The sequence below is a fragment of the Macrotis lagotis genome, chromosome X, assembly GCF_037893015.1.
Source record: "Macrotis lagotis isolate mMagLag1 chromosome X, bilby.v1.9.chrom.fasta, whole genome shotgun sequence".
NCBI lineage: Eukaryota > Metazoa > Chordata > Mammalia > Peramelemorphia > Peramelidae > Macrotis > Macrotis lagotis.
This window is the reverse complement of record NC_133666.1, coordinates 271,372,260-271,384,689: the sequence shown is the minus strand read 5'-3', so window position 1 is coordinate 271,384,689 and position 12,430 is coordinate 271,372,260. Positions and strand designations below refer to the sequence as shown.

At 33.7% G+C, this 12,430-nt stretch overlaps 1 protein-coding gene across 2 annotated transcripts in view; it reads left to right on the top strand.

Moving 5' to 3' along the window:
* ITGA2 (integrin subunit alpha 2) overlaps window positions 1–12,430 on the top strand; it is a 124,219-nt gene that overhangs the window by 40,040 nt on the left and 71,749 nt on the right. The window contains exons 4-6 of one of the 2 annotated variants that reach the window (XM_074206032.1): window positions 2,113–2,204; window positions 8,230–8,344; window positions 8,510–8,637. In XM_074206032.1, the coding sequence (XP_074062133.1) occupies window positions 2,113–2,204; window positions 8,230–8,344; window positions 8,510–8,637 (335 nt within the window). Of the gene's footprint in view, window positions 1–2,112; window positions 2,205–8,229; window positions 8,345–8,509; window positions 8,638–12,430 lie in introns of those variants that run through there. The other variant, XM_074206033.1, reaches the window with a different exon arrangement.

Below are 12,430 nucleotides of genomic sequence, written 5' to 3'. Positions count from 1 at the left end.
AGGATTCATTGACTTGCCCAGGGTCACACACCTAGTAAGTGTCTGAGGGCAGGTTTGAATTCAGGAATATGAACCTTACTGACTTCCAGCTTGGCACTCTATCCTCTAGGTAACACTGCTATTCTCAGATGGTTAGGAATCTGTGTCAAAAAAGGATCTCAAAGTCATCTAGGACAACCTGTAACTAACAGCTATAACTTCTATAATATGTCTTTAATGAGTGGTAATCTAACATCTAGTTGAAGACCTTAAAGGGTTGGAAACTGTTTGCCTCTGGAGGCAATCCGTTTGATTTTCAGACTTCCTTAATGATTGGAATATTTTCTTCATGTATATCAGAATTCTACATTTCTTCACTACCTTTTTTAGTTCATAAATTCCTTTGGCATAAGGAATATTTTCTAATTGCTAAGTTTCACTGAGGAGTTGCATTCTATCAAATGGTAGTCATGTTTAGAAGGTTAACCTTATATTTTTTTAAACTTAAACCTCCAGTTTGCTCTGTTTTTGTTGACTTCAGAGGTCATGGTTATTTACTACTGCTTTTCTTTTTGGATGCTGTCTTTTATAAATTACTGAACTTTTCCAAAATATTTCCCCCTATTTTGTTACTTCTATTCTTTATTGTATCTAGGTTCCATAGTGAATTGAGTTTTGACTTTGGACTCAGGAACACTTGACTTCCAATCTTGTCTTAGATATTTACTTGTTGTGAAATCCTGGTCAAATCATTTCACTTCTTTAACCCTCCATTTACCCATCTATCAGATAATAATAGTACTGAATTCATAAGATTTGTGTGAAAATCAAATGACCTTGTATGGAAAGTACTTTGAAATTCTTTAATCATTAAATAAACATCAATTATTATTTCTAAAAGGCCATATGTGAGTAATCTCTCCATTTAAAGTCCTCAAAGTATCAAGAGCCATCATATGAGCATATAAATATATATATATATATATATATATAGTTTTGTATGTGCATCTATGTATAGTTATATACATACAGATATTTATACATGTGTATTTGTTTATAAATATCTGTGTATGAGATATAAACATATTATGCATATATATATATAAATATATATCCATACACACATACATACATTAAGCTCTGGAACATAAAGTTGCATCTGATCTTCTGATACCATCATCCTAACCAAATGTTTGCTTTTTTGGCCATGGAGAGATTAATAGACAGTCTAATGGGAGAGATAAAAGTAAGAATTGATAAGTGTGTATGGGAATGCAGAGGAAGGGTGTTACTTTTCAGATAATTTTCAGGGATGGCATTTTGGGTGGAGAAAACAGTGTGAGCAGTGACTTGAAGGCAGATCACAGGATTTTAGAGATGGATAAATAGCTTATTTTGGCTGTCATAAAGGTCTGTGAATGGGAGTCATAAAACCGGAGAAGTATTTGGGACCAGACTGTGAGATGCTTTATTATCATACTTAGTAGTACCACATTTGTTTGTTAGGCAATGGAAAGTCATGGCAGTTTTCTTAATTGAGTTGTGATATTATCAGAGCTGCACTTTAGGAAAATAGATCTGGCAACATTATCTAAGGTGAATTAGAGGGTAGTAAGTTATATGCTTCTCTGAACTGAGATTTTTAAGGTTGAGGAGTAATATGGGAGGAAAAAGGAGGCAGACGTAAAAGATTGAAGAAATCTATAATCATCAGAACTTTGTATTGGTTGTGGGGTATGAGGGAAAAGGAAGAACCAAAAAATGATTCCAAGGTTTCTTGCCTGAATTGATAGAGATAGACAGAGGTAAAGACAAAGAGACACAGACAGACACAGAGACATAAAGAATGAATAAGAATTTGTGTGTGTGTGTGTGTGTGTGTGTGTGTGTGTGTGTGTGTGTGTGTGTGTGTGTATGTGTGTGTGTTGGGAGTTGGATGGGTTGAGGCAAGTCAGATTTTTGGACCTAGACTACCTCCAGTCTGTTGCATAGATGGTATTGGATTAGATACTATAAATGAACATTTTAACCTATCTGGAGTCAGTCAAAGGTCTTGGATGTGTTTTCTAAATGACTTTTACAAAGCTGGTGGAAACTTAATGGTTTTTCTTGGTTAATTTTTCCTTTGAATAGCTTTAACGAGCATTCCAAATGTTACTGAGATAAAAACAAATATGAGCCTTGGCTTGACACTTACACGGAACTTGAAAACAGGAGGCTTTCTGGTAAGTTTCAATTTTATACTTCCTTGACTATTTTTTAAAAAGGAATAATTTAGTCAGTTTTCCTTTTGATCAAATTCTAGGATTCAAACACCAAGATCTGCTTAAATGGAATATGACCATGTTTGATATTCAAACAAATTAGGAGCTTTGGACAAACTATTTATTAATCTAACTCCATATTGTGTAGAGAGAAGGAAAAATTGAAAAATGATTTTTGAGGAATGATTTCATCCCTTTTCCTACTCTATCACTTTGGATCTCAGAAACCCTTGCCACTTAGAACATTTGGAAATTAGATTTTTTTAAAGTATATTTAAGATACTTCATTTTAGCTTTTTTTGCATTCTTTGAAATAATCTAATTTAACATTGATTGCTGAAAGCATTTCTTGAGATTTTGTCCATGACTGTAGTTATGGTATTTATTCTACTGTTTTTAAAACTGTTATGAGGAATATAAGGATCAATCCAAACCATTCTGTGTCATTGGCTAAGAACAGGCTTCCAAGTGAAGACCCACAGTTTTTCCTTGTGCTTTTGGGCATTGGGATAAAGATAACCTCTCTTATAGATATACATTATTTAGACTTGCTAAATAAGAAAATTACCACAGTCAAACTCCTAATAGTAAACAAAGGAAAATGGATTATTTTCAGCCTTTGAGTCCCTGAAAGACAGAGTAAAAAGAAATGAGAAAGTAATGCTTAGTTGAATGATGGCTAGAGAATGTAACTACTAACATTTGGGGGAAACAAAAATTGATTTAAAGAAATACCAAAGGGTGAGTTATTACTTTTTTCCTACCAAAAGTTTAAATAAAAGAGTTAAGGAAGTAAAAGTAGGAGTATGTGGAAGGGAGCAAGAAAAAAGAGAAAAAGGGAGGTAGAGAAGAGGAGGAGGAGGAGGGAGGGGAGAGAGAGAGAGAGAGAGAGAGAGAGAGAGAGAGAGAGAGAGAGAGAGAGAGAGAGAGAGAGAGAGAGAGAGAGAGAGAACAGAAGAACAGAGACAGAAAGGGAGCATTTGAGAGAGAAATACATGATTGAACAGGAGGAAAAGAGGAGTATGCTCAAGGTGGACATAAAAATTGCTGATGCCATTATATTCCTTTGATACCAGATACTGACTAAAACCTAATATTGAAGAATTAATGAGTCTTCCTAACATGATAATAAGATTCTCTTCATTGGTATTGCCAGTCCAGTAGTTTCCCTCAGACACCACAATGGCGTGAATGAAGTTTTCTTGTACCATGATTGTATGGAACTGAGATCTTTTATCACATGCAGAGAAGAGAGCTCGAACAGGATTTATTCCTGGAATTGGCATGTTGCTATTGCTCAATGAGGATATAGACAATATTACTTAAGAGTTTATGTGAATATCTTTTTGGAGGCACAATTTAAACTTGGAGTATAATTTAGTTTTTACCTAAAAATGTTTTGATTTGCTAGCATATGAATGTTATTAAATTTTAAGAGAGTTTTTTTCGATCAAGTATCATCCTATTCCTGTGTCTTGTCGGTGAGTGTTAAGGAAAGATAAATGAACAACAGGACATGATTCTTAAGGTTTCCTTTGTCAATCTTGAGAATATTAGAAAGAAATACTTCTTCCTTACTATAACAATCAAATATTGAATTGGTTTTACTTATATATCTACAGTATTATACATTTAATACTTCACAGAATAGTCTATAGAGAAATATTATTAGTAATTATTGGGAAAATAATATAAAAATTAAACTAATTTGAGTAATAGAACCATATGAATAAATGAGGCCAATTCATGAGTATTACTGGTCTGTAAATCAAATTTCTCTGTTTTCCAGAGTATTGTTTTCATTTGAAGCTTTGGCAGCCTTTTCATTTCTTAAGTGGAATATTCGATTCTGTTACTATCCAAGTTCAAATATTCTGGTTTAAAATTATTGAGCACATCTTTTAATGTTTAAATAATATTCTGTATTGCTATGACACAAATGAATTTGAGCATTTTTCAATTAATGATCTTTGATTGATTTTGTTACCCTTAGTAGATTTTTTTCTTTCTCTCCTTAAGGAAATAGGGGAGAAGATATGGTATAATGGGGGGGGGGTGGATGGGGGGGACAAAATCTGACCTACAGTTAGGAGTCTTAGATTGTATTCCTGTTTCTGTGTGAGCTGAGGCAAGTTTCTTAATCTTCCAAGATCTTTGCTTCTTTATCTGTAAAATTAGTGAGTCAGACCAGATGAACTCAAAAGTTCTCTTCCAGTTCTAAAATCTTGGACCCTAAGATTGGGGTAAGGTGGCGTCAAACTCATACTATCTTAAAGCAGCTAAGTAGTACAGAGGAGAGTATGCTTTGCCAAGGGTCAGAAAGACCTGAGTAGTAATCTGGATTCAAACTCTGAACAAGCTGTATGACCTTGTCTCAGTTTCCTCACCTGCAAAATGGGGATAATAATACTTACCTCACAGGGTAAACGTGCTTAGAATCTTGCTTTGCCTTGTACCTAGTAAGCACTTAATAAAGCACTTGATGCTCAGGTGACAAGGACTGCTACCTAATGTGTAAAAAATATCCATCAACTTTGTAACAGTAATATTATCTGGATTTTATATTCAGAGCAGTATATTTTATGACATGGGCTCATTATAGCTTTGATTGTAGCTATACATTGGATCGTGTCAAAATACTTCTTTGGTACTAGTTCCCAATTACCACTGAATTAAGGTATAAAATACAGGGTTTTTTTAATTTTGTTTCATGTTCACATTTTCTTCTCTTTCACCCCTTCCCCCACTCATTGAGAAGGCATGAAATAGATGTCTATTATACAATACAATCATGCAAAACATTTCCACATTATCCATATTCTAAAAATAAAAAAGAAATAAAAATAAAGACAAAATATATTTCAATCTGTACTCCAAGTCATTTTGTCCCATCATTTTTCTATAAACAACATATTATATCATGAATTAAGGTATAAAATATGAAGTTGGTAAATGTATTGCTAAAAATGAATTCTGATATTTTGGAATCATTACCTTCATCATTTGCTTTAGGAATGCATGTGTTCATAAATAGGTATGTATTAGGAGTTTATTAGTAGTTTAGTTCCTCTTTAATTCTGTGATATTAAGTTTTGCCTTACGGATTTGTCTTTGAAATTTGTATGTCCTGGTAAGGAACAATGAATATGAGAATGGAATTGAATAACTACAAAAATAAGGAGTAAATAAGACAATGTTAAAGAATCAATGCAGATATATCATTTCCTTAAGAACTTAAGTTATGATCCTTAAAGCATTCTTTGAAATAATGTTGAATAAAACCTTGCTAGTCATCAGATTTGTAGACTTGAGTATAAGTTCCAATATTTAAAGTAAGGGTAATTTTTTTATATTCTCTATTGGCATCTCCCAACTTCAGTTCTTTAAAGCTGTTTCTCATTTTTTCTAAGAAGAAAAAAAACCTATCCACAATTCTTTACATATTTAATCTACTAAGGAATTCATCATTTCTTTTTTTTATTTGGTTAGAGAATTTTGAAGAACTTGAACAATTTAGAAGGGCTCTAGGAAGAAAAATTATTAGCAATTTTAGAAGCTGCTTAAAGATTTATAAAATGAATTCTTATCCAATATACTTGGCCTAGTAAGCCAATTTTAAAGAGGAAAAGTATATTCTGAACAGGGAGCATGAAATGTTAAGACAGCTGTTTCCTCTTCTCTTTCAGTGGTCATGGTTTGGTTACCAACAGGAAGACTGGTTCCAAAGATTCTTTTCCCCATCTCACTGTTTATATGAATCCCAATTTTTTATGCCAATTTTAATTTAATGGTACCAACTTATACCTTTATATTAGCTTAAAGAACTTTCTTATGGATTTTATTTTTATTTTCCCTTTTAAGTTTATTTTCTGAAATTTAGGGGGAGGGGTGTGGGGTGATGAGAGAGGATCCAAATCTATTAATTCATTGGTATAGAGAATTCCCAGTGAGGAAACTCAACGAATGAAAATCAGCAACTGTTCTGTAGCTTAATCTTTGAGAATAACCTTAAAAATGTGAGAAGTGGCAATTCTCAGGATTTCATAGCAAGGTCAGTGGTCTGGCTCTTTCTCTATTGTGCCTTTCTTTTTCAAATAACCAAATAAGTTAGACTTTCCCTGAGTTGTAGCATATAAATTTTGGATTTCATCATAACTTTGTCAACTGTTCTTGGAATCCAAGAACTTTACAGAGAATAGGATTAGGAACTGAGTCAAGGGAAAGATCTATGTGGGAATAATTGCAGTAAATAGTATGAGTGAAGAAATAAGAGAAAGCAGTGATTCGACAGACCAATAAAATATAGGGGCCTAAAAATGGAAGTAATATAAGAATTCATTTGCAGAAAGTTCAACAGTCAATAGGATGCTAGTGTATTGATCAGCCTGGTATGATAGTATGTTCTACTTGACTTGGATTTAGAGTACTTGGTTTCACCTTTTTGTGCATGTGTTGATTTGAATATTTGAATGGGTCACTTAAATTCTTTGGATCTTCCTTGTTTGTTCATTTTAAAACAAAGTACTTGGAAAAAATGACCTCTAAAGTCTTTTTTTTAGCTTTTATTCAAGGGGTTTTAATTCAGCAACCACAGACTCCTCCTTCTTTCCAAATTATCTTTGGATGAATTACAAGGGACCCATGAATTTATATGGGGAAAAATCATCTATTTTTTACATCAACCTCTAAATGAAATTGAGAATTTCCTTCAATTACTTAAAATATTAATCTGAAAAGAAGCTTTTAAATTGCACTGTAATGCTAAAGGGTCCATCATACCAAAAAAAGTAAAAGCTTAAAGTTCATGCTCTAATTCCATGATTTTGCCATTTTTAAAGTGAAATGTTCACAGCATAAATATTGAAATGATCACATTTTGCTTTTAATCACCCAGTTAAGCTAAATACTCTAATTATCAAAGGCCCAGAAATGAAAATATGAGCCTTTACTTGTTTCTGGGCTACTAAAACTCCCATGATTGCCATCCCTTTGATTTCTAGTGAAGTGAAATAAATTCGAGCTAATAAACATTTATTGATCACTTATGATTTACCAGGCAGGCACTATTCCAATTGCTAGAAATACAATTAATAAATAGAAAATCAGCTCTATCTCTCAAGTAGTTTACAATCTAATGGATGGGAACGATTTACAAGAAGAGGCTGGAATAGTGGGGGACATACCAGAAAGTACCCAGCAAGGTGTGATCTCTTCTTGTTTTGTGAAGGTGAAACTAAACAGAGTAGAATACAGAGTGGAATGCATGAGTCCAGTTTCTGCCTTCTATAAAGGAAGACATTGAGAGGAGTTTGGTATTCTGCTCCCAAACCCTCCAAACTAAGGGCAGAGGAACATGGTTGAGGTGAAGCATCTCTTAACAGCATGGTGGTGAGTCTTAAAGTGATGAGCTTATCTGGGAAGGGCTTCTTGTTCCAGGCAGAACAACAGATTAAAAGTGGAGTTCTCTCATGGAAGATGACATACTCCTTTCTGTGTCTGCTCCTGAACCAATCTCATTTCCCTTAGCTTAGTGTCCCAGGCTGATAACCCCAACCCTTAAACCCCTTCCCTATGATGATGGAAGACTATAGGAAGCTGGAGTGAATCTTTAGTTTCTTCCTTCTTCACATACTATTTCCCTAACTTCACACTGAGTTGAAATATCTGTTTTGTTGCTTTGGAGATTGTTAATGTCTTAACCAGATAATTCCTGTCCCTATGGCATCTCATAGCTAAATATTATAGTATAGTGTCTGGTAAATCATAAATGATCAGTAAATGTTTATTAAATTGAATTTATCGCACTGGACTAGAAACCAAAGGGATGGTAATCATGGGAGTTTTGGTAGCCCTTGGAACAGAAGCAAGTAAAAGCTCATTAATTGGGTGATTAAAAGTAAATGTGTTATTTCAATATTTTATGTTGAGAGGGAAGAAATGATTTTTTCATGCTTTTAATATCTATATCTTTCTCATTCCTTTAAAGACATGTGGACCTTTGTGGGCCCAGCAGTGTGGAAGTCAATATTATGCGACTGGCATCTGTTCTAACATTAGTCCCAGTTTCCAACTCCTCAACAGTTTTTCACCTGCAGTTCAGAGTAAGGGATTCAAACATAACTTTTAAGGGCCAAGAATTAATTTGGAGGGAGGGCATAGTAAAATTTATTTAAATTCTTTCTCTTTTTTTAGGGGGACTTTAAGACTTGCTCCAGCTCTGAAAACTTGTTCCATCACCCTAACTCTCTCTTGCTTTCCTGTTTTAGGCTGCTCATCATTCATTGATGTTGTAGTTGTATGTGATGAATCAAACAGCATTTACCCCTGGAGTGCAGTAAAGAATTTTTTGGTCAAATTTGTGCAAGGCCTGGATATAGGTTCTGACAAGACTCAGGTAAGGACACTAATATTAAAAATGTTAACCTGTGTTTGAAAGGCCTTTTAGGTCACAGACTATTCTCTTTGATTCCGATTGATTCACCACAGTGATTCTTCTGTGAGGCAGCATGATATTCTGTATCAAGAGAAGGACTTGGAGTCAGGAAAGACCTGAGTTTGAATGTCTCTCAGGGCTTAATGAGAGTATGGTCCAGGAAAAACCACTTAAATTGTCTGTGTCTCAGTTTTTTTCCTCTGTAAAAAGGGACTAATAATAAAAATAACAACTAAATAAATGAAAGTATCAAATTCACAGAGTATTATGAAGAGTAAATGAGATAATGTATGGGACAGCTATATGGTGCAGTAGATAGAATGCTGGACCTGAAATCAAGAAAACCTGAATTCAAGTCTGTCCCAAGATTATTATATTGCATTTTGTGTGGTTTTATATTGCATGCCTAATATGATATTTTTGATTACTTTGCATAGTTCTGGGCAAGTCTTTAACTTCTATCTGCCCATTTTCTCATGTAAAAATGGAATAACAATGGTACCTATGTTTCAGAGTTGTAAGCATAAAATGAGAGAATATCTTAAAGCACTTTACAAACTTTAAAATACTACATAAAGTTGTTTTTGTTGTTATTGTTATCATTAAGTGCTTGACAAAGTTTAAAATACTCTTTAAAAGTTATTATTCTAAAACTCTTTCTTTCTCCTTAAGTCTCACGTTCTTCTCACATAATAGCCACCAAACTCTGGTGGAGAGCTCCTTCATGCTATTCCTCTTCCTCTTCCAATAATTTCTCAGTATCATAGCCCACTCTCTTCTATTTTTCTCCTGTCTCAAAGAACTATCTCTATTCCTATTCTCTATTCCTGCTCAAATTCATACTACTTATTGTTTGTTGTTCTTTTGCTTCTTCTTCTCCAGGACCTTTCTCCAATAACCATCCTGTCTCACATATTTCCAGTTTCACCCTTGTTATTAGATTCTTCCCATCTTGATTTAAAGTTGTTCAGCTCTTCCAAGTGTTCAAAAAGACTCCCACTGAATCTTCCTTCACCCAACTATTTTTCCATTTCTTTTTTTATTCATTGCTGAACTGTTTGAAAAAAGATGTCTATATCCTACACTTGTATTTCCTTATCAGTACGCTTTCACTAGACCCTTGTAATCTATGAGTGTATGAGATTTCTCAAAGATCACCATTAATCTCCAAATCATTAAATCTAATGAATTTTTATTCAGAACACAATTTCTTTAACTCTCTCCTTCAACAGACTCTTTTGACTTCTGGGATTCTATAATCTAATATATATATATGTATGTATATATATATATATATATATATATATATATATATAATCATCCACCTCTCTGTCTTCTTGACACCTTTAAGCCTTTAAGTATGGAACAACAAGAATCTGGGCCCTGGGACCCCTTCTTTATCTCTTATGTTTTCTTTGGCAATCTCAATTCACTCACATGACTTTAAGCTCTCATCTCTGTATAAATGTTGACCAAATGTATAGTCAGCTCTGATTCTCTCTTGAACTCCAGACTTGCTTCTATAACAGCCATATATTCATATATTCATTTCTACTTAAATGGCCTACTTATTCCTCAAAAACAAACAAATCTTCCCTACAAATCTATTTTTCCTTATGCTTCCTTCTTTCTCTGTCAAAGTATTAAAATTATCTAGGTTCCCAGATTTGAAATCTTAGGGTTATCTGTGACTCTTTCCTCTCTTGATGTTCACATCTAATCAGTTGCTAAGTTATGTCAATTTTACTAATGCAAAATCTTCCCTTTCCCTATTGCTATGACAATCACCAGCACTGTTGTTCTATTGTTTCAGTATCCAACTCTCCATAGCCTTATTTACAGTTTTCTTGGTAAAAATGCTGGAGTTGTTATTTCCTTCTCCAGCTCATTTACTGATGAGGAAACTGAAGCAAATAGGATTAAGAGAGTTGCCCAGGTCATACAGCCAGTAAGTGTCTGAGGCCAGATTTATACTCTGGTCTTCCTGACTCTAGACCAGGTATTCTATCCACTAGGTGCTTACTACTAGTAAACATGTTTATTACCATTTACCTTAACTATTTCAATAACCTCCTCTTAATAGGTCTTCCCATCTTCACCCTCTCCCATTCCAAGATAATTCCACTCCAAGCAGTGTATATATCTAGTCATATCACTTCTCTACTCTGAAGTTGTCACTGAACCTATAACCTTACAGATGAAGTATGGATTTTTAACACTAACTTTTCTGTCCATTCTAAGCTCTGCAATCTAGCTTGCCAAATCCTACTCTTTCCTGTTTCAGTGCTTTGGTGTATGACAGATAAACTATCTCTGCTCTACTCTCCTCAACCTATCCTTCCCTGAGTCCATGCTCTCAGTATAGTCTGTTGAAATTGTCTACCTGTTCTTTAAAACCAAAATCAAGTGTCTGCAGCCTTCTGTATAAACCTTTCTTATTCTTCCACAATTAGTAATGGCTTTTGTCCTCATTGGCAAACAAGATAATATTTGTAAAGCACCTAGCACCTTGCCTGGCACATTGTAGGCACTTAAATAAAGGTTTTTTTATTATTCAAAAGAAAATTTTGTGTACACCTTTTCCAATGCCCTTCCCAGGTAATAGATTTTATAATATATAGATGTATGTATATATAAATTATATGTGCATATGTATGTATGTAAATATCCTTATTACCTTTTATGAGGGTAAATAGCATATCATATATAAATTTTTTATCATCCCATCACCCTGCATATACACCTCACATAATATTCTTAAATAATGCATATTTTTTTAATTTAAATTAGGTAGCTCTTAATAAAGCAGCTAGGTTACACAGTGGTTAAAGTGCAAGATCCGAGTTCAAATTCAGTTGCAGACACTAGCTGTATGACCCTGGGATACTCATTTAATCCTTTTTTGCTTCAGTTTCTCATCTATAAAAATGAACTGGAGAAGAATATGCCAAATAATTCTTATATGCTTGCCAAGAAAACCCCAAATGGGGTCACAAAGAGTCAGACACATTTGAAATGACTTGTATAATCAACTTTTGATAGGAAGTCTTACTGATACTGAGTATTCCATTCCACAGTATCCATTACTTGAGATAATATGGTAACATCCTTTAAATCTAATTCACTGAAAATTCGAGATGACCATTTTCCTTTTAATATTCTTTGATCAGGTCTAAGTATTTCATATACCTGAGTCTTATGATGTTTTATAAACTGTTCTCTATAGCACTATATATATATATATATATATATATATATATATATATATGTGTGTGTGTGTGTATATCTGTATCATCTATCTATCTATCTATCTATCTATCATCTGTCTATATGTATATACACACATATGTGTGTGCAATATATCCACTCAGATTTCTTCTTTCCATACTGGAAGGGCCTCTATCTTTTGGAGGCAACTTTCCATGTTTCCAATAATATTATAAATCTTTTTTATTCTACATTATATCTATTCCATTATATATAGCAAATTATTCCAAATAGTACTTCAGTGAACTTAGAGACTCTGAGAGAAACCTTTGTTAAAATCAGGTTAATAATAGAATAATTAATATTTTAGAGAGGTATTATGATATAATAGATAGAGTTGTGACTTTGAAACAAAGAAGACCAGAGTTTACATTCTAGCCTGATATATACTATCTGGGTGATCCTAGGTTAGTGGATTCATCTTTTTTGATTTTTGCAAGACAATGGGGTTAAAGTGACTTTGCCCAAGGTCACACAGCTAGGTAAT